The 24052-nt window shown below is 49.1% G+C and overlaps 1 protein-coding gene across 1 annotated transcript in view; it reads left to right on the top strand.

Moving 5' to 3' along the window:
• LOC109448116 (L-gulonolactone oxidase) overlaps nucleotides 1–23315 on the top strand; it is a 30244-nt gene extending 6929 nt beyond the window's left edge. The window contains exons 5-12 of the mRNA XM_074338370.2: nucleotides 1514–1604; nucleotides 3784–3969; nucleotides 11669–11776; nucleotides 12635–12711; nucleotides 18293–18442; nucleotides 19345–19509; nucleotides 21287–21377; nucleotides 22109–23315. Of these exons, the coding sequence (XP_074194471.2) occupies nucleotides 1514–1604; nucleotides 3784–3969; nucleotides 11669–11776; nucleotides 12635–12711; nucleotides 18293–18442; nucleotides 19345–19509; nucleotides 21287–21377; nucleotides 22109–22237 (997 nt within the window). The 3' untranslated portion in view covers nucleotides 22238–23315. The remainder of the gene's footprint in view (nucleotides 1–1513; nucleotides 1605–3783; nucleotides 3970–11668; nucleotides 11777–12634; nucleotides 12712–18292; nucleotides 18443–19344; nucleotides 19510–21286; nucleotides 21378–22108) is intronic.
• The last annotated feature ends 737 nt before the right edge of the window (nucleotides 23316–24052 follow it).

The following is a 24052-nucleotide window of genomic DNA, read 5'->3' as shown; positions in this document are numbered from 1 at the left end:
CAGTGTCTCGCTCCACAGCCTCCAGAAGTGACCTTTTCCGTTGGCTCCTTGGCTCCACCCCTCCAAGGGCCGTAGTCTAATCCTCCTAAGCCCTTCTCCCAGAGGGCCTTGCTTTATCCAGTTTATTTCTCTTAACGTTGTCACAAGCATGCTTCCATATTGTGTTTTGTAAATTTCATGGAGAAGGGAAGACAGATTGCAATTAGATCAACCCTCCCCCGTGGTGGAACACTCAGGTTGTTCTCTTTTCCCCTATTATACATAATTCTGTGATGAACATCTTTGTGATTATGTCTTTCCACATGCTGGACTCTTTCCCTAGGGCAGGATGTCTGTGACCCTCTTTTTTAACATTCTGGTCTTTTTGGAAGGGCCGATGTCACCACATAGCCCAATGAATGGGGACAGAGACAACAGTACACATAGGGTGGGGGAAGGGCGAAGGAGGACTGGAAAAGGCTTCGGTTTCTCTCCTCTTCCTATCCTCAGGTCTCGCCTCCGCAGGAAAGTTTGAAGCTAGATTTTCTAATCATTATCAACTTCAGCTGAAAGCAGAGCAGAGCCACTGGTGTCCTTCAGCCTGCGTCTTTGGGGGCCTGCCTGCGTCGGGGGCCCTTGGTCTGTGCTGAAGGCAGGAGTTGTGTCAAACCCTTGCCTTTCCATGCCAAGCCCACTTCTTGAGTGTGAAACTATTGTGTACAGTACAAGGCTCCAATAACCTTGGCATCCAGTGGATCTTCAATACATATGGGCTTCCTTCTCCTTTAAGCGAGGGCTGGGATGTCTCAGAGAAAGCGCCTGAGAAGTAAGCCTTTTGCACTCCTGATCTGCTCTTTTTCCTTGACCCTCAGGTCTGAATACATCTTTCTAATTCCTGGCCCCAGAGCGCACACCTCTGAAGGGGTTCTGCTCCTCTTTAGGAATCAGGTCCTCTTGGGCACACAGAATCTTCTGTTTATTCCAGAGCTTGGAACTCTGGGATGAGGGAGGTGGGCTTTATCCTGGAGGCCTCAAATAGCCCCTGAAGGTTTCTGAGCAGGGAGGTGACATGGTCTTCTCCTTCCTCACAGCTCAGGGAGGCTCCCACCTCCTTATACCTGCCTGGGACATCTCTGTGTGCCATTTGAACCAGGTCCCCCAGAAGTGTTAGCAGGACCTCGGGGGCCTTGGGTTGATGGAGAAGACATCATTGGCAGATGGAGAACAGAGAGAAAGGAGTTTCTAGGCTGTGGAAACCCCAGAACCAGGCAGGCAGGCCTCCCCTCAGAATTGAGCTGTGCCCCTCCTGGCTCATCTGACAGGCCACTGAGGGGAGGAAACTGAGGCCCAGAGAGGAGAAGGGCCAGCCAATCAGACAAGCTAAGTCATGGTACATTTGGGACGAGAATCCAGGCAACAGATGCATCTACTATTCTGCTCTGAGAGACTTCACCCTGCAACCGAGGGGACCCATTATCCCAGCAAAGCCTAATTGGTGCCTTGTGTCCCTCTCGCTCTATCCTGCTTTGCCCAGCCTGGGAGCCGTATCAGATGTGACTGCAGCTGGCGTCATTGGGTCTGGAACACACAACACAGGGATCAAGCACGGCATCCTGGCCACCCAGGTGAGTCCGCCTACCTCCCAGCACTCGGCGGATTGCCAGGGAGAGGGGAGGGTCAGATGGAGCCCCTCTTCTCTGCGGCTCCTGAAAAAACTCTCTGTGCTCCCCTGGCATGCCAGTTCCGCTCCATGTAGGCCTGAAAACCACCCCGATCTGTCCTTCTGATGGAGACTTGGCAGATGCTTTCCAGGAACATCATCTCCTTCTGTAAAGCTCATTCGTCCCTGACAGACTCAAGTGACGAAGGCACCCTTCTGCATGTTGATGCCCCTCCGCCTCTCAGGAGCCTCCTGGCCACCCTGTGGAAAAGGGCAAGAAGATCCAGGGGTTCTATCCCCCATTGCAAGTAGGAGCCAGGCAGGGCAAGGGACCTTTGCAAGGTAGCAAGTCAAGGAGGGGCTGGGCAAGGAGCTGGGGCTACCTGGGGTGGAGCCCAGCACATAGGGGCCTGGGATCCACACCTGACCTTCATCAAAAAGCATGTTCTAAACTTCTCAAGTGTCCAGTTTGGGGAACTGGTGATGAGCACAGGTTTTGGACTTAGACCTGGGTTCAAAACCTGCCTCCAGCCTGCACTGGGTATGCGCATGAAGGTAGGTTATGAGAGAGGGGCATCTGAGGGATGGAGTGATCGAGGAAAGGAAAAGACTGAGGGCCCTGTGTTAATCAGTTTCCACCTGCCCCTTAAGAGCTGTTGCAGCCAAAGCATGATAGATTCCATGGGGCCTGATCCCCAGGTACTTGGAGCCCTCAGCGGACATGTCATTTGCCCCCTCCGAGCTGTCTTCACTGCCCAAGAGAGCCCAGTGGTAACTGGGGTGAAGGATGACACAGTCAATAGGCCCCCTCCTAAGATTTGGCCACAGGATTCTCCAGGGCTGATGTCAAGCTGATTGCCTCAGTGTCTCAAAATGATCAGCAGAGTATGAAAATAACTCTAAGTGGCCACAAATCAAACTGCACCTGAGATTTACCGGCTCCTTCTCTTAGGAAGCCCAGTTGAGCAGGAGCGGCTCTTGAATAGCAGTGAGAGACCCTCGCTGTTGTATTTTACACTTTATGCCAATGGCAGGAAGCCAGGGGAGGGGACGGATAACTCTGATACCCACTGTGCACCAGGCACTTAGCTGGATGCTTCTCACGCTCTGAGATTTGCTATCCTCATTTTACACATGAGGCAACGGCAAGGTTAAATGACACGCCCAAGGTCACACAGCTAGTAAATCGATACCCACCTTTATTTGTTGCTGGACCCTGCTACAGTATTTCACTGGCCAGCTCTCATTCACTGCTCTGGATCTTATACAAATTTCTGGTTTGTATAAAAATCATTTCGACGCCCTCACTCCCACAGAGGGCCATCGTGCCCCCGTTCTGCCAATTCCTCTTCTCTGGTTTTGATCACTGTTTAATCAGAATTAGTTCAGCTTTATCTGTTCTCTCACCCTGAGCATCCAGCCGCCAACTACACATGTCAAAAGTAATTTCTGTCCAAATTAGCAGGTAGTGGAATGTGGAGAAGTACTTAAAACAGGCCATGAAAGAGGATTGCTCTGGAAACGGGGGCCAAGGAGAAAGATACTGGGACTAATCATCTGTTTCCGAGGGACATCCTACTCTGTAGAAACCCAGAGGCGTCTGGTTGGGTGTGTCCAAGTAGGAGACTGGTTCCTGTGGCTGAGCCTTGCCCAGGAGGAGCCACAGGCAGAGAGAGGCTGCAGGCGCCCCCGGCTCCCAGGCTGCGTGTTGGGACAGCGGGGCTGGTCTTACCCCAGACACATGCACATCCTCTGTTTGCCTTTGCAAGGCACTTCTCCCGGGACCTCGTGGCTCTTTGGAGCCGTCTCATCTTAGACTTCCTCTAGGCAGGGCAGAGGCTTGCTGTACCCTGACTGTGAAGCCCATAGTATGAGCAAAGCCGTCTCCAGGCTGAGGGCTGTTGACACTCAGACACAGCCTCACTTTGCCCATTTCCCCTTTCTCCTGCCCCAAAGACTGAGACCCCTTCAGACTGTGACTGTAGACCCTGCCGAGAAAGTCTCCTGTAGCCAGATGATCGTGATCTTCCCGGGAAGGTGACCCCTGGCCTCACTTCCAAAGACAAAGGGAAATGAGGGCTTCCCCCTAAGTGTACAGGAAAAGCCCACCGGATTCTGAAGTGTGGCTCTTCTCCGACTGCCAGGTGGTGGCGCTGACCCTGCTGACGGCTGATGGCACCGTGCTTGAGTGCTCCGAGTCCCACAACGCGCGCATGTTCCAGGCCGTGCGGGTACATCTGGGCTGCCTCGGAGTCATCCTCACCGTCACCCTGCAGTGTGTGCCTCAGTTCCACTTGCAGGAGACATCCTTCCCTTCTACCCTGAGAGAGGTACTGGTCTCTTGCTTGCCACTGTTCAGCTTCAGAAAATACATGGAGGACGTTGACAGGTGGGCCATGCTCCACTGACAGCCCCCTGTGGCTCTGCAGACCCCCTGAATGGGGGCGTAGGCTGACATCACCAGGCCCTCCCTGGCCCTAGGGATACTGTGACCAGAAGCCTTTCTGAGCAGGTCAGTGAAGCTCAGAGGAACGGCAGGGGGGTGGCAGAGGTGTGGGCAAGAAAGGACGTTGGGTAGAGACTTGCCATGGGAGACATGGTGCCGGCATGAGCTGACTGCTCCTTAGAGGGCATTGACTCTCAACTGTACTGAGCCACAGGATATGCCCAGGATTTCCTTTCTAATGGTTTCTTCACAGCAAGGGGGGGTGGACTAACTTTCAGGCTTATTGTGTACCTAAGGTGACATGCAGGGGATTTGAATCTGAATGATGGGGCGGGAGCAGAAAGGCTAGCTTCTGACTGATAGCAGTGGTTTTTGAATGAGTGAAAACTCATGTTCGTTGGATGGATGGATGGATGGATGGATGGATGGATGGATGGATGGATGATTTGATGGATGGATGGATGGATGGATGGACAGAAATGCAGCATACAGCAGGCGTGCAATGGCCTGGGTCTGTCTCTGGTAATCACTAAGCTCAGTTTTATGATTCCAAGTTCCCTGGAGTTTTGTGTCCCTCCATAGTCACCTTATCATTCAATATAAATAGACCCTCTGCACAGTGCAGTTAGCAGTGACATGAGCACTACTGACCCAACATGCTTAAGGTAGGATTTGGGATCAAATGGACCCGGCCTTGAATGCTGGCGCTGCCACTTCCAAGCTGTAACCTTGAGCCCGTCATTTAACCTTGCTGAGCCTTTGTTTCCTCATCTGAAAAGAAAGTTAGTAATGTGTACTTTAAAGTATTGAATCTGAGGATTACATCCATTAACACACGTGAAGTGTCTGGTTCAGTACTAAAATATGCTGCCATGGCACCTAGTCAGTTATAAATGAGAAATATTGCTTGTTACCTAGAACCTGGTCTAAAATCCTTACCATTGGAATTTCTAATGCATTAAACCACAAGGCAAAGGCCTGAAATCCAGGAGGCCCCCTACTTAGAGGTATGGTGGTTGGTAGAAACTTATTCTCAGAACTCCCAGCTGGTGGCTGCAAGAGTGATTCCGCAGTTCTGGAGGACGCAGCACTGATTTCTAGAGGACCGATGCTGAGCCTACCTGGGCCAGTACTGGCAAATGAGCTGCCTGATGCTGCGGCCCAAGAAAGTAGGGTAAGTTCAGCACAAGTACATTTCGTGGAATTGTTTGGCAGTGACAAGGTGCGCACAGACCCTGGCATGGCCGGCTTCTCTCCCCTTTAGCAGCTCTACCATCCATCCTCTCTGCTGGGTCCTCAGGGTCTCCTATCCTGGACTAGCAGCAGAGGAGATAACAGATCCTCCAATTTCCCTTATCCATGCTGCCTCTGAACCAAGCACTCCAGCCCTTCTCAGCTAAAGGGATTTAACAGATAGGGAATAACCGAAATGCATGCAGGGGGAGGTCCCAAAGACCATTGTGGTCTCCACTCGAAGGGTAAGTGCATATGCTGACACGGCTAATAAAGGCATCGTAGTCTTGGAGCTGGGCTTCTAGGACTAGCAGCCTAGCCAGCCTACCCTGGTCTTCAAACTAAAGACAGTATCCAATGCAGATGGCCTGGCCTGGAGCTAAAGAAATAGTTCATGACAAGCGTCCAAGAAGGGCCTGGCAGAGAGGCCTTTGACCAGAGTCAGCACCAGGAGGAGGTTTGGAAGAGAATGAGGTAGAGCGGGCATAGCCTAGAAAGGTGCCCGGGGGGGTGAAATCCAGAGCCCAGTCCACTTCCTTAGGGCACAAGTTCAAGGGATCTTTAGGGTGAGGAACCAAAGAGACTCGGCAACTGGTGTGGGGTCAGGGAGTGGGAGGCAGGGTCGGGAGTGGTGGAGCCCCCATGGAGGTAGACAATCCAGGAGGCACAGCAGCTGTGGGGAGCAAGATGATCAGTTCAGTTTGAGAACTTGAGCTTGAGGTGTCTCAAGTGGAGGTCATGGTAGGGGTGTGGGGGATAGGAGCTGGCTGTGCAGGTCCTCAGGTGGGGGCCAGCGCTGGAGACACAGATTGAGGGGTTGTGTTCGTTTGCTAGGGCTGCAGTAATAAATACCATGGACCGGTGGTTTCAACAACAGAAATTTATTTCCCACAGTTCTGGAAGCTCGAAGTCTAAGATCAAGGTGTTGGTTCCTTCTGAGGCCTCTTTCTTGTTGGCTGGTAGATGGCCGCCTTCTCACTGTGTCCTCACGTCTGTGCCTGTCTGTGTCCTAATTTCCCCTTCTTAGAAGGACACCAGTCACTCTGGATTAGGGCCCACCCTAATGATCAAATTTAACCTTAATCACTTCTTGAAAGTCTCTATCTCCAAATGTAGTCACATTCTGAGGTACTGGAGGTTAGCATTTCAATATATGAATTTTGGGTGGACACAATACAGACCAAAGCAAGGGTCATCCGCTCCCTGAGCGATTGGTCATGGGAGTCGATGAGCTCACGCAGGGAGAGTGGGTTTGGGTGAGGAGAAAAGGGAGACTTGGGGCTTAGACACAAGCTTTCGGTGGATGAGAGGATGAAAAGGGTGCCAAGGAGATTGAGGGGAGCTGAGAGAGGAATGAAGCAAATGAGGAGCGGGTAGAAGCCACAGAGGCGGTGGGTGCTGGGTATCCAAGATGAAGTGGTCAACAGAGCCCAATGCTGTGGGAATCTGGGTTCAGCACCCAGATCTGGTCATCAGGAGGCTGTTGCTGACCTTGGTGAGCGTGGCTTCAGTGGAGCATTGAGCAGGTTAAGGGGTGGGTGGGCATCGCAGGCCAGGAAGCGAGATGGCCGGCAGAGACCACGTTCAGAAAGCGGTTGTAAACTGCTTAATTGTTGAATCTATTTTCCTGCCTCGCACTTAGATCAGAACTTGTTAATCTGGAAGCTGAACAGTTTGACCCCTCTGGGTCAGAAGAGATTATTGCTTCTTTTTGCCAGTAGAATTGGCTCCCAGGCTCCTTCTAGGATATTAGAGCTGAGTCTCTTGATAGCTGGTCCATCCTCTTTCTGCTCTTCCTGTGACCTGGCTGAGACTGGTTAAGATTCGTACTTGCGTGTGTGCGCACGCATGTACACACACACACACACACACACACACACACACACACACACACACAGCAAAAAACCCTCAATACAGTGTAAGGAAAGGGCTGTGGGGGAGGTGGGGAGGCAGGGCCCATCAGCCTGGCTGTGCTGCTCTCTCTGTGTGACCTTGAGCAAGTCCGTCACATTTTTTGGCCCCCGATTTCTTCATATTTTAATAGTGGGGTCAGATTAAATCAGGGGTGTTCAAACTGCGGCCCACGGGCCAACTGTGGCCTGCAATTCATTTTTTATTGGCCCGCAGCAAATTCCAAAAATATATTTAGTTTACTTAAATAAAGCCGGTGAGGCAATACGTACTGCACCTCGAGTGAGTCGCCCAGCTGTTTGTGTATTTTACCGCATATGGCCCTTGGTGAAAAACATTGAAAAAAGTTTGGACACCCCTGGATTAAATGAACCCTGAGGTCTTTTTCTTTCAGCTCTTGACATTCTTTAAGCCCCACCCTGGAGACAGAGTGTCCTCTTGCATTTCTGTCCGTTGGAGCATCTGGTGAAGTTCTTGAGTCTTATCCCTGACGAGGGGCGTGAACCCTAATGGGAACGCCTCCCACGGTTCCAAGCAGACCCCAGCTCATCAGTGAGGGATCATGGAGCTGGGTCTGTTCTCCCCACTCGTCTGAGTCAGCTCGTCCTAGATGGACTCCCTCCCTTTCCTTGAAGCGGCCGCTGCAACTACTCTGCCCCTCACTGCAGACCCATCAGCATCCATCAAACCCCACTGATAGACTCTCCCACCTCTAGTCACAGGCCATAAACAAGGACTGCCACAGAGGGTAGGTGGCATTTTCAGTGCCGTGATTTACTCCAACGGTCTGTGCAATTGATGGTCCCACAGTTAATTTGCTTTTGCTTTCTCCTCTCTGAGCAGCCTTTCAAGGGGCTGAGAATGCTTCTGAGAAAGAGCTAAGATGGGGATGGAAAAACCACACGTGGGCCTTGCTCCCCTTGAAGGAAACAAGCCCTGAAGGAGGAGGAAGGGTTAGAAAATCATCGTTAGTGCACTTTCTCCTCCCTCCTGCTCGGCCTGAGGAGCTTTCCCTCTAATCCAAAAAGGACAATCTTTGGACCTAATTTCCAGGAGGCGTGAAGGTTTTTGAGAACCAGCAGGCAGACAGTACATCTTCCTATTCAGGCATTGATATCTGCTCCTGGTCGCTTGCCATTTAGGTTCCTAGAAAACTGTCCCACTTCCCCTGGGGCTGCAAATCAGGCCTCCCTGAGCGTTTGTAGGTGCTGCTCAGACATGCACGCAGCTCCCCAGCATCACGTCCTCTCCAGGCATTGGCCAGGCCTGCCAGGATGGCTGGGCCTGAGCTACACGAGGAGCACGCACGGAGCAGAAGGACCAGAAGCTGGGACAAAGGAGTGTGACAATGGCTTCTTGCATCTAATGTTAGGTTTGAAGATTCAGCTTCTCGGCCCTGTTTCCTTCCCTTATATTTTTTCCTCCCCTCATATTTCTTTCCTTTCCTTTGCTCCCTTTTTCTTTCCTATTCCCTTCCTTGCATGCAGCACGTGTTTATAGAATCCCCACCACGGGTCATCCAGCCCTGAATTCCAGAAGCCAGGAAACCCATGCTGGGGTTCCCATGCACAGCATGGACACCTCCCCAAGTCAGAGCACCATGTTTGGAGCCCAGCTTCTCCACTCACCACTCTGATTTTGCACAAGTTCCCTGCCTCTCTGGGCATGGATTCCTCCCCTGTGTGGTGGGAATAAGAGCATAACTGTCCACATGAGATCGTTGCCAGGACCTAAGGAAACAGGACATGTCAATTCTCTGCCCTTGCTTTTCTTTAGAGTCTCAGAGAGAGGAACCCAAACCCATCCTCCCTCTCACTGTATTTGAAGAAAATACTACCTAACACCTGCTTGGTCGGTGGATTCTAGAATCTGAATCAATACTTTTCCAGCTAGAGGTGCTGGCTGCTCTGATTTGTTCCCTAACATTGTCACTACCTCTTGACATTTTCCTCCTCCTTCTCACTGCCTGGTGATCTGTTCCTGGAGAGCATAGATTCTATCTGAGGCCTCCTATGCTCCCCAGGGTCCACAAAATTTATAACGACGCTCTGTACCAGGGAACTCAAGTCCGATTGATCCAGAATTTATTAAAAATCCCTTCTTTTCTGGGATTTTCCCTGTCTCCTCCCGCCATGCTGTGTGTGGTCCATCATGGATGTAGTTCTGTGCTCCCCAGTTCTATGCTCCCCACTACCCATTCCTTAAATATACCTCATCACAAGTTCTGAATGCTGCTCACAGCCATGTGAGAGGAAGGGGTCATTCCCGGGCCCCAGGGAGAGTTGAAATCAGTGCTTCAACTCTCCCTGTAGGGCTGTGGGTCAAGGGAAGATAGCTAGTCCAGTTTTGTGAATGTGGTACTGAGAAAGGGACAGCTTTAGTGGCTTTTTATGACAAAGTCTCAGCATTGCTGACTCTCTTGCAGTCTGGTCAGTATGGAACCACAGCCAGTTAGAAGACGTAAAGATTTTAGAAACTATTGTCAACCGTTAGTCCTTTATGCCACCCAAAGCATAATGAGATGTGATGAGGGCAGCTGGTTGCCTGCATCACCCCCCACCCCTCTGCTGCCTTGGGAAGCAGGATTGGTCCTGGTGACAAACCAGGCTTGTCAGCAGCATCCACTCTCTTGGGTGGAGGTCCACTGATGACACCCAGCCATGGCCCGTGGCACCTTCTGCTTCTGCTCACAAGTCTGGTAACCAGTTCCCAAAAAGTCAGTTCAAGTGGTGCCACAACTCTGAATCTGGGGGGACAGAGCCCAGTAGAACCCTTCATGCCAAAGAAGAGGTTCCTATGGGGCCCAAACTCCTTTGATGGTGTTCCCAGGAAATGCAAGTCAGATCGAGGAATCCTGTGACCCCAGGGACCGTCCTCCTCCAGATAAGATTGTTTGTGGGCTCCAGGGAGAGAGTTTAATTCACAATGGGACAGGGCTTGAGGTGGTTCCATCATTCAGTGACCACTTGTGCTCAGTTAAGAAATACGGAGGGGACAGAGATGGATCGTGCATGACTCGTGACTCTAGAAGCTTGTAATTTATGTCTTGTCTTCTAATGCAGGGAGGACAAAAAATGATAGATGCCAGGAAAGACGCACAAAATGTGATATGAGGGCAACTGGCATCACCCTATTCTAGGTGGGAAGCTGGTCGTGCCTCTCTCAGGCACCAGAGCTGAGAAAAGAACACCGTTACAATTACTGCTGGGATTTGGGGCAATATAGTGGGATGGCCTAGGCTACTAGGACATGAGAAAATGGAGGTTTTCTGCTCTTAGTGCCCAGCCTCTTCCTCCAGGCCGGACCACCAAGTTGTGTTCCCTGCTCTCCCAGGAGAAAATCAGCTGTACCCAAAGGCTTCCCACATGCGAGCCCTGTGGGCCATGGGTCCCTTGCCCTGTCAGGAGGAAAGCGATAGTGACAGGGGCCCTGGGGTTTTTTCCTGAACTTCTCACAGGCCTACAGCACAGCAGGAAAGTCCCTTCTCTTCAGATAAGGAAGCATAGGGTCCTCTGACCTTGACTGTGTACAAGGCACTGTGCGAGCAGCTCTAGAGCAGGGCGTTAGGAAACTACAGCCTACGGGCCAAATCTGGCTTGCTGCCTGTTTTTGTATGTAATTTTTGTTGGCACACAGCCTGCTCATCATTTATCCACTATCTATGGCTGCTTTCACGCTCTTATGGCAGAGTTGAGTATTTGCAACAGAGAACACATGGCCCTGTGATATTAACTCAAAGAATGTAATAATGAGCCTTATTAGAGCAGGACTCTCCTGTTCATTTTATTAAGGACCTATGAGGTGTCAGGCATTATGGAGATAAGAGATAATGATGACAATGATAATATGAGTCATATGTAGTAGTAGCAGCAGCTGACACCCACACTGCTTGTCATGTTCTTGCCACCATTTTAAGCATTTTCTAGTCGTACACACATTTAATCTTCATAATAGTCCTGACATGGGTACTATTATTAGTCCTATTTTACAGATGAGGAAACTGAGGCATGAAGATGTTAGGTAACTTGCCGAAACTCATATAGCTAATTGCTCAAGCCAGGACCACTAAAAAATCATTTCTGTCGTCTCACCTACTCAGGGAAGTCAACGTGGACATGGGCCATTTTAAAGTCCAGTAATATTATGAGACATTCCATACCATTCAGCAATGTGTGGACCATGTTAAGTATTTCTTTTTTGTTGTTTTTCTTTTTGTTTGTTTGTTTGTTTGTTTTTTATTAGTTTCAGGTGCACAAGACAAAGTAATACTTAAGACGTTTATCATTTATATCCCTCACACTGTGTGAACCCCCCTCCCCTTAAGTATTTCTTTTTGGTGGGGAGAAACTGAGGCCCACTCCAGGCCCAGACTTCCAGGACTCCCCACTGTCATCCTGTGACCAACGCCATCTTTTCCTCCTTCCTTCTGCCGAGGTCAGGTGCTTGACAACCTGGACAGCCACCTGAAGAAATCTGAATACTTCCGCTTCCTCTGGTTCCCTCACAGTGAGAATGTCAGTGTCATCTACCAGGACCACACCAACAAGGTAGCCTCGGGCGTCATCCCCGTCTTCACACAGAGCCATAGTCCCCATACCCTTCCAGCTCCCAGGGCAGCCAATGCTTGTTATCATCCTAATGGTCAGCGAGACGTGAGAAGGAAAGTAAGGTGAGGATGAGGAGAGAAGCAGTAAAGACCAGAGGGTGGAAGGAAGAAGGAAGGTGGGCCCCGTGAGGGCCCAATGTGTCTGCCGGTAGGGATGAGTAGGGGTGAGCTCAAGGGACAGCCTGGATGTGGGGGTTGGGGGCAGAGAACACAAGTATGGGCAGGACAAGATAGGATAAGATAGAAACCTAGGCAACTGGGCTAGACCTCAGAAACCATCTAATACACCAACCTTCCCTCCAACACCCCCGTCTCTCCCACCCCCAACTGTGCAGGTGAAGAAACCGATGGTTTTGTCTCTCCCCTGTGTCCCTAACAGGCTGCTTCTCAGCAGAAGAAAACAATGGCATCACTTAGGATGAATGTTGATGGGACAAGTCAGGCAAAGGCCATGACACCTACTATGTGTAAGGGGCTTATGTGGGTCTCATAGAGTGATAATTAGACACATGGGTCATCGGTTCTTAAGAGGAAGGAGAGATGCATGTCTTTGTCTTAAAAAAAAATAAACACATACATACATAAATAAGCAGAAATGAAAGGAGAGGGCCATGGGAATTGACTGTACCACCAAGAAGTGAGGCCTGCAATTGTCCTGGCAGGTGAGTCATCACACACACACGCGCGCGCGCACACACACACACACACACACACACACACACACTCTGGCTCCTGGGACACATCTCCCTCTAAGAGGACACTATCATGCACTGAACTTATCACAAATTCTGCTTCCCAGCCTCCTTCCTCTTCGTCCAACTGGTTTTGGGACTATGCCATTGGATTCTACTTACTGGAGTTCCTGCTCTGGATCAGGTAGGAAAGCCAGAGTACCTGTTTCAGCACCTGCCATATGTCTTTGAGAATGTGGTCCATCCCAAGAATAATGCCCCTATCTTTCCCCCGCCCCCTTATTTCCACCTCCCCCCCACACTCCGGTTCAAGCCGTTGTTTCTCAGTCTAGTTGTGTAGGACACAGCTCCCTGGCCCATGCTGGTATGATGAGCCTTGCACTCCCCCCAGCTGAGGCAGTTGGTCGCCAGTCATCAGTCAGCCGCTCACAGTAGCTCACAGCAGCTCTCGCCAGGTGACGGCTGCTCACGCTGGCTGCTGGCCACTCACGCTGGCCACCGGCCACTCATGGCAGCCCACAGTAGCACACAGCAGCCTGCAGTAGCAACAGCAGCCCATGGCAGCTCATGCCAACCTTCGGCTGCTAACGGCAGCCCAGCTTGAGAGAGAGCTGTTGTTCACAATCTCAGCTGTAGAAGGTGCAGCTCACTGGCCCCTGTGGGAATCGAAGCAATGACCTCGGTGTTAGGAGCACGGCGCTCCAACCACCTGAGCCACCAGGCAGGCCCGATGCCCCTATCTTTATGCATACAATTGGGTCTGTCTCCTGGGTCAGTGGTTTTTTAACTCTGCCTGCACATTCAAACCACCTGGGGAGCTGTTTTAAAAATACCAAGGACAGGCCCCATTCTCTGGCACACAGGTGAAGTGAATCTTTTCCTATTGTCCTGTTTCCTACCTTTTTTCCAAACCTAAAATCTGTGCTCATGTTCAGGCTCCTTGTCTGCCACTGGACATGTAACTATGAATGATGGGGAAGGTTTCATGAGACCTTGAGTGGCGATTTTGTATCCAGCCTAGACATGGAATGATGTCATATACATTAAAAAAATTTTTTTCATAATGCAAAATAAGATATATTTGAGGTATAAAGAATAATATAAGTATTACATACTCAACACCAGCTTCAGAAACAACACTAGTATAATTGGAGCCCTCTTTGTAGAACTCCCCCATCACAGCACCTTCCCCCAAGAGGCAACCACCACTCTGAACTTCATGCTTAATTATTCTTTTGTTTTTATTTATACTGTAGTTTTATGAACGCTGAGATAGTAAATTTGGTAGTTCAGCTTCGATAGTCATATTTATCTAAGTTGATACGAAGAGCTCTAATTACTCATTTTTACTGTATGCATTTACCACAATGTCCTTATCCATACTCTCGATGGATATTTGGGTTGTTTCCAGGATTCTTTGCTATTACGAACAACGTTGCTGTGAGCATTCTTGCCCCTGGTGCATTTTTTTTGTCTTGAGTATATACTCATGAGTGGCATTCCTGGGCCATCAAGCCTAAACATTTTCAGCTTTATCAGATCAAATGTTCTCCAAAGTCGTTCTACTCCTCAAGCACTGTGAAATTCTCCGTGCGCCATCAGCTGGCCAAAGTTGGAGCTGTCAGGCTTTTAAATTTTCTTGTGATATGTGTTAAATGGCCTCTCATTATGGTTTTTGATTCTCATTTCCCTGATTATTAATAAGGTTGCACAGATTTTCAGCTTGTCGATTCTTCAGACTTCTCTTCTGTGTAGTAACTATGTATTTTGCCCTTTTAAAAAATTGGGTGGTGGGGTGTTTTTTTTCTTACTGTTTTGTAGGGTTTTATTTACATATATTTTGAACACTAGTCCTTTGTTGGTTATATGTGTTGCAACATCTCCCTGTTTGTGTCTTGTCTTTCACTTTTATGGTGTTTTGTGGTGTGTAGATTTATTTGATTTTAATATAGACAGATTATTCCATCTATGTTTTTATCTTGGGAATTTTGTATCTTATTAAGAAATCTTCCATACTATAAGGTCATAAAAGCCCACCAGAGGAGGTGCTGACAACAGGACCTGGCGACCTGGCTGGTGTCCCTGTGGGCTTGGCTAAGACTTTTGGAGCCCTAGGTCTGAATCCAAGCATCCAGGAAGAGTTGGCCCCTTCCTTCACGGCAGCAGCCTCTCCCCAGGGTAGGAAAGTTACTGGTGGCATCAGAGGGGCCCCTCCTTTAGGGGCAGACACCAAAGTAGGAAGGTGTTAGGAAAGTGAGGCACAAGACATGACTTCCTGGATCTGGGCAGGGAAGGGACAAGAAGCACTAAGTGAGTCCAGCCTGGAAGCCATCATTCCATCAGATGATGGATTGAGTGTGAGAGCAGAAAATGCCCTGCCAGGCTTTCTGTCCAGCCTTTATCACAGCAGCTCGGCAGCTTTGTGTGCATGTGTCTGTGGCGTGTGAGCCCAGTGATCACTCAAAGAAATTGGGCTCTAAATCTCCACTGCCACGTCCTAGCCGAGGCTGGATGCTCTGTGAGAGCTCCACAGCCTCTGAGTTCAGCCCATGTGACGTCTGGAAATTGCATCCATCCAGTCTCATCTTTGCAGCTCTGTGCTATGTGCCTGAGGGTGCAGGAGTAAAAGGTGAATAACGGACTGGGTAACAGCCTCTCTGAACTGTTCTTTACCCATATGTAAAGTAAAGCTGGTAGCAACAATTGGGTTGTTAGAAGGAGCGTTCAGTAGGCCTCACTTCCCTCCCTTTTACAAAGGCACATGAAGGCTCTTTGCGACCCACCTGTGTGGCAGAACGCAAGGCCCTGGACTCACTGGTGTTATCTGTAAATCCGCATGAGGTGCTCTGAGCAGTTTGAATGGATTTATGGCAGTCGATGAGATGGCAGGAATGGGATGAGGGACAGGCCTGTAGGGAAGGAAGGTGGCCACTAGCCTCTGGGCAGAGGCCACCTGCAAGGACAGAGAAGGTAGGAAGTTCAGAGGGAGAGGACTGCACCGGGATTCCAGGCCCATAGATCTCAAAGCAGTCAGCCCGTGCGCACTTTAACTAGACCAAGAAAACCATCGAAGCCAGACCGAGCCTTGTTACCAGGAGTCTTTAGTGACTCCAGAAGAGGCAGGAGCTGCAGCTGAGGTGATTAGAGCCAACTGCAACCTGCTGAAATTAAAACTCTCCATGCTCTTTGCCCCAAAAATCTGGAAAGGGCCCTGAGCTAGCAGGAACCGAGTTCATGTGGAATGACTGGACAGTCCTCTGCCCAGCTGTCCTGCAATGAGCCTCTGGACCTGTGCCCCCCTTTGGTCCCTGCCAGGACTGGTTCACCCCTTGTCCCTGCCCCAAAGTGCCCCTGGTTGCACATCTGAGGTTAGCTCTCTTGGAGGTTGCCTCTTAGCCTCTCCATTCATAGCTTGCAGCATGAGGCTCTCTGCTCTTAACGTGCAGATTATAACACATGTTCAAGGATACAACCTGGAATCCTTCACCTCCCTAGATGATTCTTCAGATGACTTTCCTGTACCCCTATGACTTGAATCCAGGTAAAGCAGTAGGAGAGCATGGACTTTGGAGTGTCAGTCAGACCCGCTGGAATGTATGCCATAAGGACCCCATTTATCAGATGCATGTATGTTAGACAGTGCACACCACACGTGGCACACAGCAGTGAATGGCCCATTGCTCCAAGTGCCTGCCCATAGCAGGAGCTCCCTTTTCCTCCCGCACATCCTTTTGGGCAGATACCACAGGCCTTAGGTCTGACATTACACAGCATCAAGAAGGCTGATTTTGTTTTCTTGTCTTGCCAGATATCTACAGGGAGCATTTAGTTCTTTTATAAAAAGGAAAAAAACAAACTTTGTGTGTGTGTGTAGATTTTGAAGAATATGACTTGGTGAGTAAGTTTCCTAGATCAAAAGCCAGGTGACAGCTCCTTCCTGGCCCAAGAGAAGCACAGAGCCCGCCTTTTGCAATTCCTTGGGTAGTTCTCACATCATTTCCAGACACAAGAATCTGTAAGCTGAGACCCCATCTGTGGGGACAGAGTCCCAGAGAGCAGTTTGCAGGCTCTCGGCCTCACGTGGAAAGGTGCTGGCTCCGGTAGTAGATGGTCATCAGCTGTTACTGGTTAGCCATTAGCCACTGATACAACTGCTGTGGCTAAGCTAGCAAGCATGGATTGTGGATTGCAGATTGCAGAGAGGCGGATGGCAGTTAGCAAGTGAGATTGGTTGGCAGAGAAGTGTACGGTGGGTTGCAGATTGTGTGGCTCCTCCCTGTGTCTCTGGCCCAGCTGCCAGCGAGACTATAGTGGTATGACCCCCCCATCTATGGCTCCATGGGTGTTCCTTTTTGGCCTCACCGTGTCCTGCGTTCTTATGCGGGGAGTGGGACCAGAGATCCTGCATGATACCCTGCTTGACACCATCCTAGGACACTGGCCCCCAATGGCCACTTTCAACAATCAAGGCTTCCCAGACTCGCCATATGGGGAAGGAAAGTGGATTACTACAGTCCTTATGGAAATTAATCTGGTAGCAACCTGCTGAAATTAAAACTCTACATGCCCTTTGCCCCAATAATCTGGGAAGGACACATGAATAAGTACAAAGATATTTGTTATTATAGTGTAGCCTGTGGTGACAAAACACTGAAAACGTGTCGGTGAGGATGTCGAAAAATTGGACCCTGGTGCACTGTTGGTGGGATTGCAAATTGGTGCAACCACATGGAAAACAGTATGGAGGTTCCTTAAAAAGTAAAAAATAATGCTGCCATATGACCCAGCAATCCGACTTCTAAGTATACATCTACAAAAATCGAAAGCACAGTCTCAAAGAGACACTCGTATATGCACACTCATGTTCACAGCAGCGTTTTCCATAATAGCCCAGAGGGGGAAGCAAGCCAAGTGTCCATCAGTGCCTGGATGGATAAACCAAATGTGGTATGTCCATGCAATGGAATGGTATTCAGCCCTGAAAAAGGAAGGAAATTCCAACCTGCTACAACGTGAAGGAACTCTGAGGACACGGTGCGAAGTGAAATAAGCCGGACACAAAAGGACAAATGCTGTATGATTACACTTATATGAGGTTCCTAAAGATAGTCAAATTCATAGAAACAGAACGTAGATTGAGGATTTCCAGGGGCTGGAGGAGGAAGGGGATAGGGAGTTGTTGTTTTTTTACAACCCACCATCGCGCTTCTGCCGCCGAGACCAAAATGCGGGAGTTGTTTTTAATAAGGACAGAATTGCAGTTTTGCAAGATTCTGGAGATGCATTGCACAATGAGGTGAATGTACTGACCACCAAACTTTACACTTAAAAATGGTTAAAATGGTTTCACACAGTGTGAGGGATATAAATGATAAACGTCTAAGTTTTGCTTTGTCTTGTGCACCTGAAACTAATAAAAAAAAAAAAAAAGAATGGTTAAAATGGTAAATTTTATGTTATGTGGTTTTCACCACAATTGAAAAATGAAAAGAAAAACACACCCAACATTGAAAACAACGTAGCCATTAATAGGGCCATGGTGGGAGGAAATGTGGGCTCTCCGTAAGGGACTACTGTGCAGCTATGGAGAGGATGACTGAGAGCAGTACTCACACTCCCCGAGGGGTTTCCAAGCTACAAATGAACGTAAGTGGCAGAGAACGTAGAGAATGAGGCCCTGCTTTGTAAAGTGCTCAGCCCAGTGCCTGGCACACAGCTGGCACTCACTAAATGCTGGACAATGTGGTTATTTTGTGCCCCTCCAGCACTTTCCTGCCGGGCCTCGTGGGCTGGATCAATCGCTTCTTCTTCTGGCTCCTGTTCACCAGGAAGAAAGAGAGCAGCAACCTCAGCTACAAGATCTTCACCTATGAGTGTCGTTTCAAGCAGCATGTCCAGGACTGGGCCATCCCCAGGTAGGGACTGCGTGGGCCAGGCTGGGGTGGGTCAGCTCCCCTGCAGTCCTCACCACCACCCGAGCATGTAGACAGCCAACCAGGCTCCCAGTCCTACCCATTATTAGTGGGAGGGCAAACCAGAGGCCCTGGGGCTCCTTCCGGCACATGTGTTCCAGGCCATTCTGCCTCTCAGGGAAGACCAGTCATGGAATCCCCCACCCCATTCTCCCCATCAGCCCCTCTCCAGCCATGAGACCAGGTAACGGCCGGCTTGGGCTTGGAGCATGGGGCTTCCTGCCGAGCTTCTCGTTCTGCTGAAAGACTGTCCCCTATCTCAGGCCCTCGGTCAGCAGCACTCACGCAGCCTGCCAGGGGCCAGTTCTCTGCCTTGGGAAGGACCCCAGCAGGGACCTAGGCTAGGTCTGGAGCCCCAGCTCACTGTACCTGTTCCTCTAAATTTCCCTCTCTCCATCTCTCTCCAGGAAAATTAGGGGTGGTGCCAGGGCTTAGGGGATGTTCTTGTCACTGTGTTCAAGGGCTGGAGCCAGCAGACTCTCCAGGTGGGAATAGCAGACAAAGTAGAAGTCTTAGAATCAGAGTGACTTTCCTCTGTCTGAAGAAGAGGAGGCCAGGGCTATGGGCGGAGACTTGAAGGGAACCCCTGATTGGGCGGGGCCTGGGGATTGAACCAGGAGCAGTAGGTAGACCTCCAGGGCCACATTCACAGGCTCTGCTTCCATGGGGAGGACTTTGAGAGAAGCCACGAGGAATAGGCGTCCTCAGGAGCTGGGAGCCCGTCCCCAGGTATGGCCGAGCGAGTCTGAGGCCCCACTCAGCTGGGAGGCCATGCACGGCCTCATGTGATGGCTCCCAGAGGTCCCTTACTAAGCTCTGGGTCTGTCGCCCTGGGCTGAGTGCAGAGAGAAGACCAAGGAGGCCCTGCTCGAGCTGAAGGCCGTGCTGGAGGCCCACCCCAAGGTGGTGGCCCACTTCCCCGTGGAGGTGCGCTTTAGCCGGGGGGACGACATCCTGCTGAGCCCCTGCTTCCAAAGGGACAGCTGCTACATGAACATCATCATGTACAGGTGACTGGCTCCCTGAGAGGGTGGGGTGGGAAGCCGGCCCCTCAGCTTTGAAAGGACCCCTCTCCTTCCCCATCTTCAAATCCACCTTCTCCAGCGAGAACGGCCCTGATCCTGGCAGCAGAAAACAGTCTCTCTCCTTTGGGCTCTTACACATTTTCTCTTTATACTCATATGATATCTGCCATTTCTAGCCTGTATTATGTTAATACAATAGTTAATATTAATTGTTAAGTGATGTTAGTATAAATAGCTACTATTTGTGAAGCTGAAATTATGGAATGGAAAATACATGCTATGTCTGGTACCTACTCTAGTCAATGATTGTGACAGCCTAGACTGCTGTGCTGAGAAGGATGCTGAAGTAGGTTGAACTTCGGCAGAAAAGAGGATGTACCAGGTGCTGTGCTGCTATCCTGTGCCCACACCTGCCTAATCTTTTCCCCAGCGGTCTCCATTGTGAGGCCTAGGGACATGCATAGTTTAAGAAGCAGGTCTTTTCCAAAATGTCCTGCCTGTTCCCATCTCTTACTGACAGTAGCGCTTCTCTGACTTGGCAAAGGAAACTCATACCTCTTGCCCAGCCTGAGTCTGACATGGTGTATTTCTCCAGCATATACAAATCCCACACTTGTAGATAGGAGTCCCAGAATCCAGAAAAGAGGTTCTGAAAGATGCATCCCGCGGGGGGCATGTAGGGACAAATGTGGCAAGGCTCAGACCTCATCTGTCTGTCTATTTATCTTCTCCCTACCTGTGAATCCAAATTCAGAAATGAAAAAGTTGCCATGGGAATGCATCTTAACATGTTTTGTTCTGTTTTTTAATTTTTAAAAAGTCTGACTTAACCTTTTTCCGTTAGTAAGTCTGACTTGACTCGTGGGTTGAGTGGTGAGGAGTGACCAACTAGGTTATATGGCCTCGCTTTCCATACATTGAATGAGGTGATTCTGAAATTCCTAGGTTTTGTCAAAAAGATCTGAAGTATATATAATATATATATATATATATATAATATATATCTGTGTATCTATGCATAATATAGTATATTCTATAGATTATATAATCATATATATATATATTGTTTTTAACTGGGGAACGGTGTGTTTTTCCAGGGCCCATCAGCTCCATGCCAAGTAGTTGTTTTCAACCTAGCTGTGGAGGGCGCAGCTCACTGGCCCATGTGGGAATCGAACTGGCAACCTTGTTGTTAAGAGCTCACCCTCTAACCAACTGAGCCATCCAGCTGCTCCGCCATGAGTTCTTTCAGTATAATAATATATTTTGCAAAAGAAAAACATACCTCTCACCCAGCCCTAAACTTATGGTGTATTTCTTCAGTATATAAAAACCCCAAGCTTATAGGATGCCCAAGGGATAATTCAAGAATGCACAGTTGTGGGGAATCCCAGAATCCAGAAAAAAAATCCAAACATTATAATTACATAATAATGTATAATTAATTATACATAATATCATTATATTATGTATTGTGTATATATACACAACACTTTTTGAAATTATTTAAAATTGTAATAACTTCCAGGTGCTTACTGAAAAATATTGGAGGATGCAAACTTTTTCAAATCCTTCATGGGACTAGCAGTGACCAAAAGCCCTCAAGTTGCCGGGGCATTGCTGTCCGTGTCCTGTGGGCACAGCTGCATCTTGATTTCCAAGCAACCTGCCAAGTTCCATGTGTGACTCAGAGAAGGTGCCAGATAACTGTGGGGTGGTGCAGGCAGGAACAGGGCCTCACCTCCTTCTGCCCTACTCCCAGGCCCTATGGCAAGGACGTGTCGCGGCTGGACTACTGGCTGGCCTACGAGACCATCATGAAGAAGGTCGGAGGCAGGCCCCACTGGGCCAAGGTAGGGCTTCCCAGTCCGAGCTCACCGGCGTGTGAGCCCATCAGCTGCTATGAGCCACAGGTTCCTCCAGAGGGCGCCCCTCTTTGCTATTTCTCTGCCTGCCCTAGGCGGGTGCTGGAAAAAGTGGAGCTGAGCGAATCCCGGGAAGGAGAGACTCCACCAGACTCAGCTTTCTTCTGCATTCGTGTTCCAACAGCCCAGTGATTGTAATTCCCTCAGAGTTCTCAGAGAAATTCCTCCTCTTCCACTTCATTTGAATCTCATAGAACCCTATGAGCAGAGTAAGGCAGGGGTCAGTGAGCCCATTTAACAGAGAGGAACCCGAGGGTCTCTCAGAGGTGATGGGACTTACTAATGAGCAGTAAAATTGGGGCCAAAGACATCTCTGCTGTCACACTGACTGAGGGTAATGAGAATGGGGAGTTAATGCTATATTTTAACTGCTATATTTTAACACCTTTCATTTTTACTTTCCCAGAACTTGCTCCCTTCTGTTTGGGTCTCTACATTATGTGTACGTGCATGTGTCGTGTGTGTGTGTGTGTGTGTGTGTGTGTGTGTGTACGCACTTGTGGGTATGGGTATATGCATTCCTGTGCATGCATGTGTGTGTGTCCTTGGGGGTAGGGGTTATCACACATGCAGACACTTGGACACGGGTGTCTGTTTGCAGCCCCTCTGTAATACCAGCTCCAGGGAATGAGGCCTGGTGTATCTGGTTGCTTCCACAGGCCCACAACTGCACCCGGAAGGACTTTGAGAAAATGTATCCTGCCTTTCCGAAGTTCTGTGCCATCCGAGAACAGCTGGACCCCACTGGGATGTTTATGAATGCATACCTGGAGAAGGTGTTCTACTGAAACAGAAAGAGGAAACAAGTCGAGGCTACCCCACGCACCCTCAGAGCGACCTATGATGAGGTTAAAGGCTCAGTGTCCCACTGGCCTGATGGGCAACAGATCTTTCCCCCGGGCCCCCTGCTACAGAGCCCTAAACTGCTCTGCCCAGCAGTGATGGGCCTGCTTCTGGGCGGGAACTCCTACTTCCTTTATCCTCACAGCAACCCCATGCAAGGAAGAGCACCCGAGTCCCCATTTATATCTCTAGGTGGCACCCCGTTTTCCTGAGCCTACAATGACCACATCCTGTTTCCCCAGGAGAGAAAGAAGCCCCAAAATGTCATGTTTGTCTAGGAGCTCAGGGATTCAGTCACTCATAGATTCCACCTGCCAGCTGGTTGTTTGTAGCTCCAGGTGTCCCCTCTCCAACCCTCTTAGGAAAAGGCCCCATTGGCATATGTTTGGGCACTGAAGTCTTCCATACTGTGCTCTGCTTCCTTTCAGTCTTGGGGAGGTCTTTCAAATGCTCAGGTGAGTGCCCCCCTGCCCTAGGATTGCCCTCTCCCACATGGGTCCACCTGTTCATCTGACCTCCATAGCCTGACCTTCAGTGTGTCTGTTTCAGGGGATGTTTGGGAAGTGGGACTCGCCTTGCCTTCTTTTTAATAAAGGTCAAACATTGGTTCACCCTCTGATCACTCCTCTTTCTGTCCAAGGTCATCCTTTGGGGCTCACTGAATCCCTGGCTTCCCTCCGGAGGCAATGGGTCTTGGACTAACCTGGAAAATGCTCTTTGTGTTCCTTTTGCTAACGTAGTTTCAATTCATCTCTGACCTACTGCCTATTCTTTCATGGCTTATTCGTTGAACATCTACAAGGTGCCAAGTGCTTTGGGGAATTAAAAAAGCCTTAAGACAGGTTTTTGTCTTAAGGTTGGCTCATGTGAGCCAAGTCCTCAGGAAACTTATATTCTAATCATATATCTCATCAGAGGTTAATATCCAGAACATATAAAGAAGTCTTACAACTCAACAGCAACAAAAACAAACACCCAGTGGGCAAAGGATTTGAATAGACATTTCTGCAAAGAAGATATACAAGTGGGCAACAGCACATGAAAAGGTGCTCAACATCCCTAATCATTCGGTTAATGCAAAATAAAACCACAGTGAGATACCACGTCACACCCATTAGGATCACTATTAAAAAAAAATTTTTTTAAATAAGCGTTGTCAAGGACATGGAAAAATTGGAATCCTTGTGCCTTGCTGGTGGGATTGTAATATAATGGAGCAGCCATTGTGGAAAACAGTATGATGGTTCCTCAAAAAATTAAACATAGGGTTACCACATGATCCAGCAATTCCACTTCTGGGGACACATGTAGAAGAACTGAAAGCAGGGACTTGGAGAGATATTTGCACACCCGTGTCTACAGCAGCATTACTCACAATACCCAACAGGTAGAAGCAAATCAAGTATCAACTGACAGGTGATACAATAAAGAAAATGTGGCATATACATACAGTGGGATGTTACTCTGTCTGAAGAAGAAAGGGAATTTTGACACATGCTATAATATGGATGAAACTTGAGATCTTATAGTAAGTGAAATAAGCTAGCTACGAAAAGACAACTACTATATGAAGTAGCTAGCATGTCAAATTCATAGAGACAGAAAGTAGAATGGTGGGAATGGGGAGTTAGTGTTTAATAGATAATTTCTGTTTGGGAAGATGAAAAAGCTCTGGAAATGGATGGTGGTGGTGAAGCTTTCTCAACAAGGTGAATGTACTTAATGCTACTGACCTTTTAAATGATTAAAACGGTAATGTT

The sequence above is a fragment of the Rhinolophus sinicus genome, chromosome 15 (assembly GCF_057876585.1).
Source record: "Rhinolophus sinicus isolate RSI-liver-muscle chromosome 15, RSI-T2T, whole genome shotgun sequence".
NCBI classification, from domain to species: Eukaryota; Metazoa; Chordata; class Mammalia; order Chiroptera; family Rhinolophidae; genus Rhinolophus; species Rhinolophus sinicus.
This window is presented reverse-complemented; position numbering and strand designations above follow the sequence as displayed.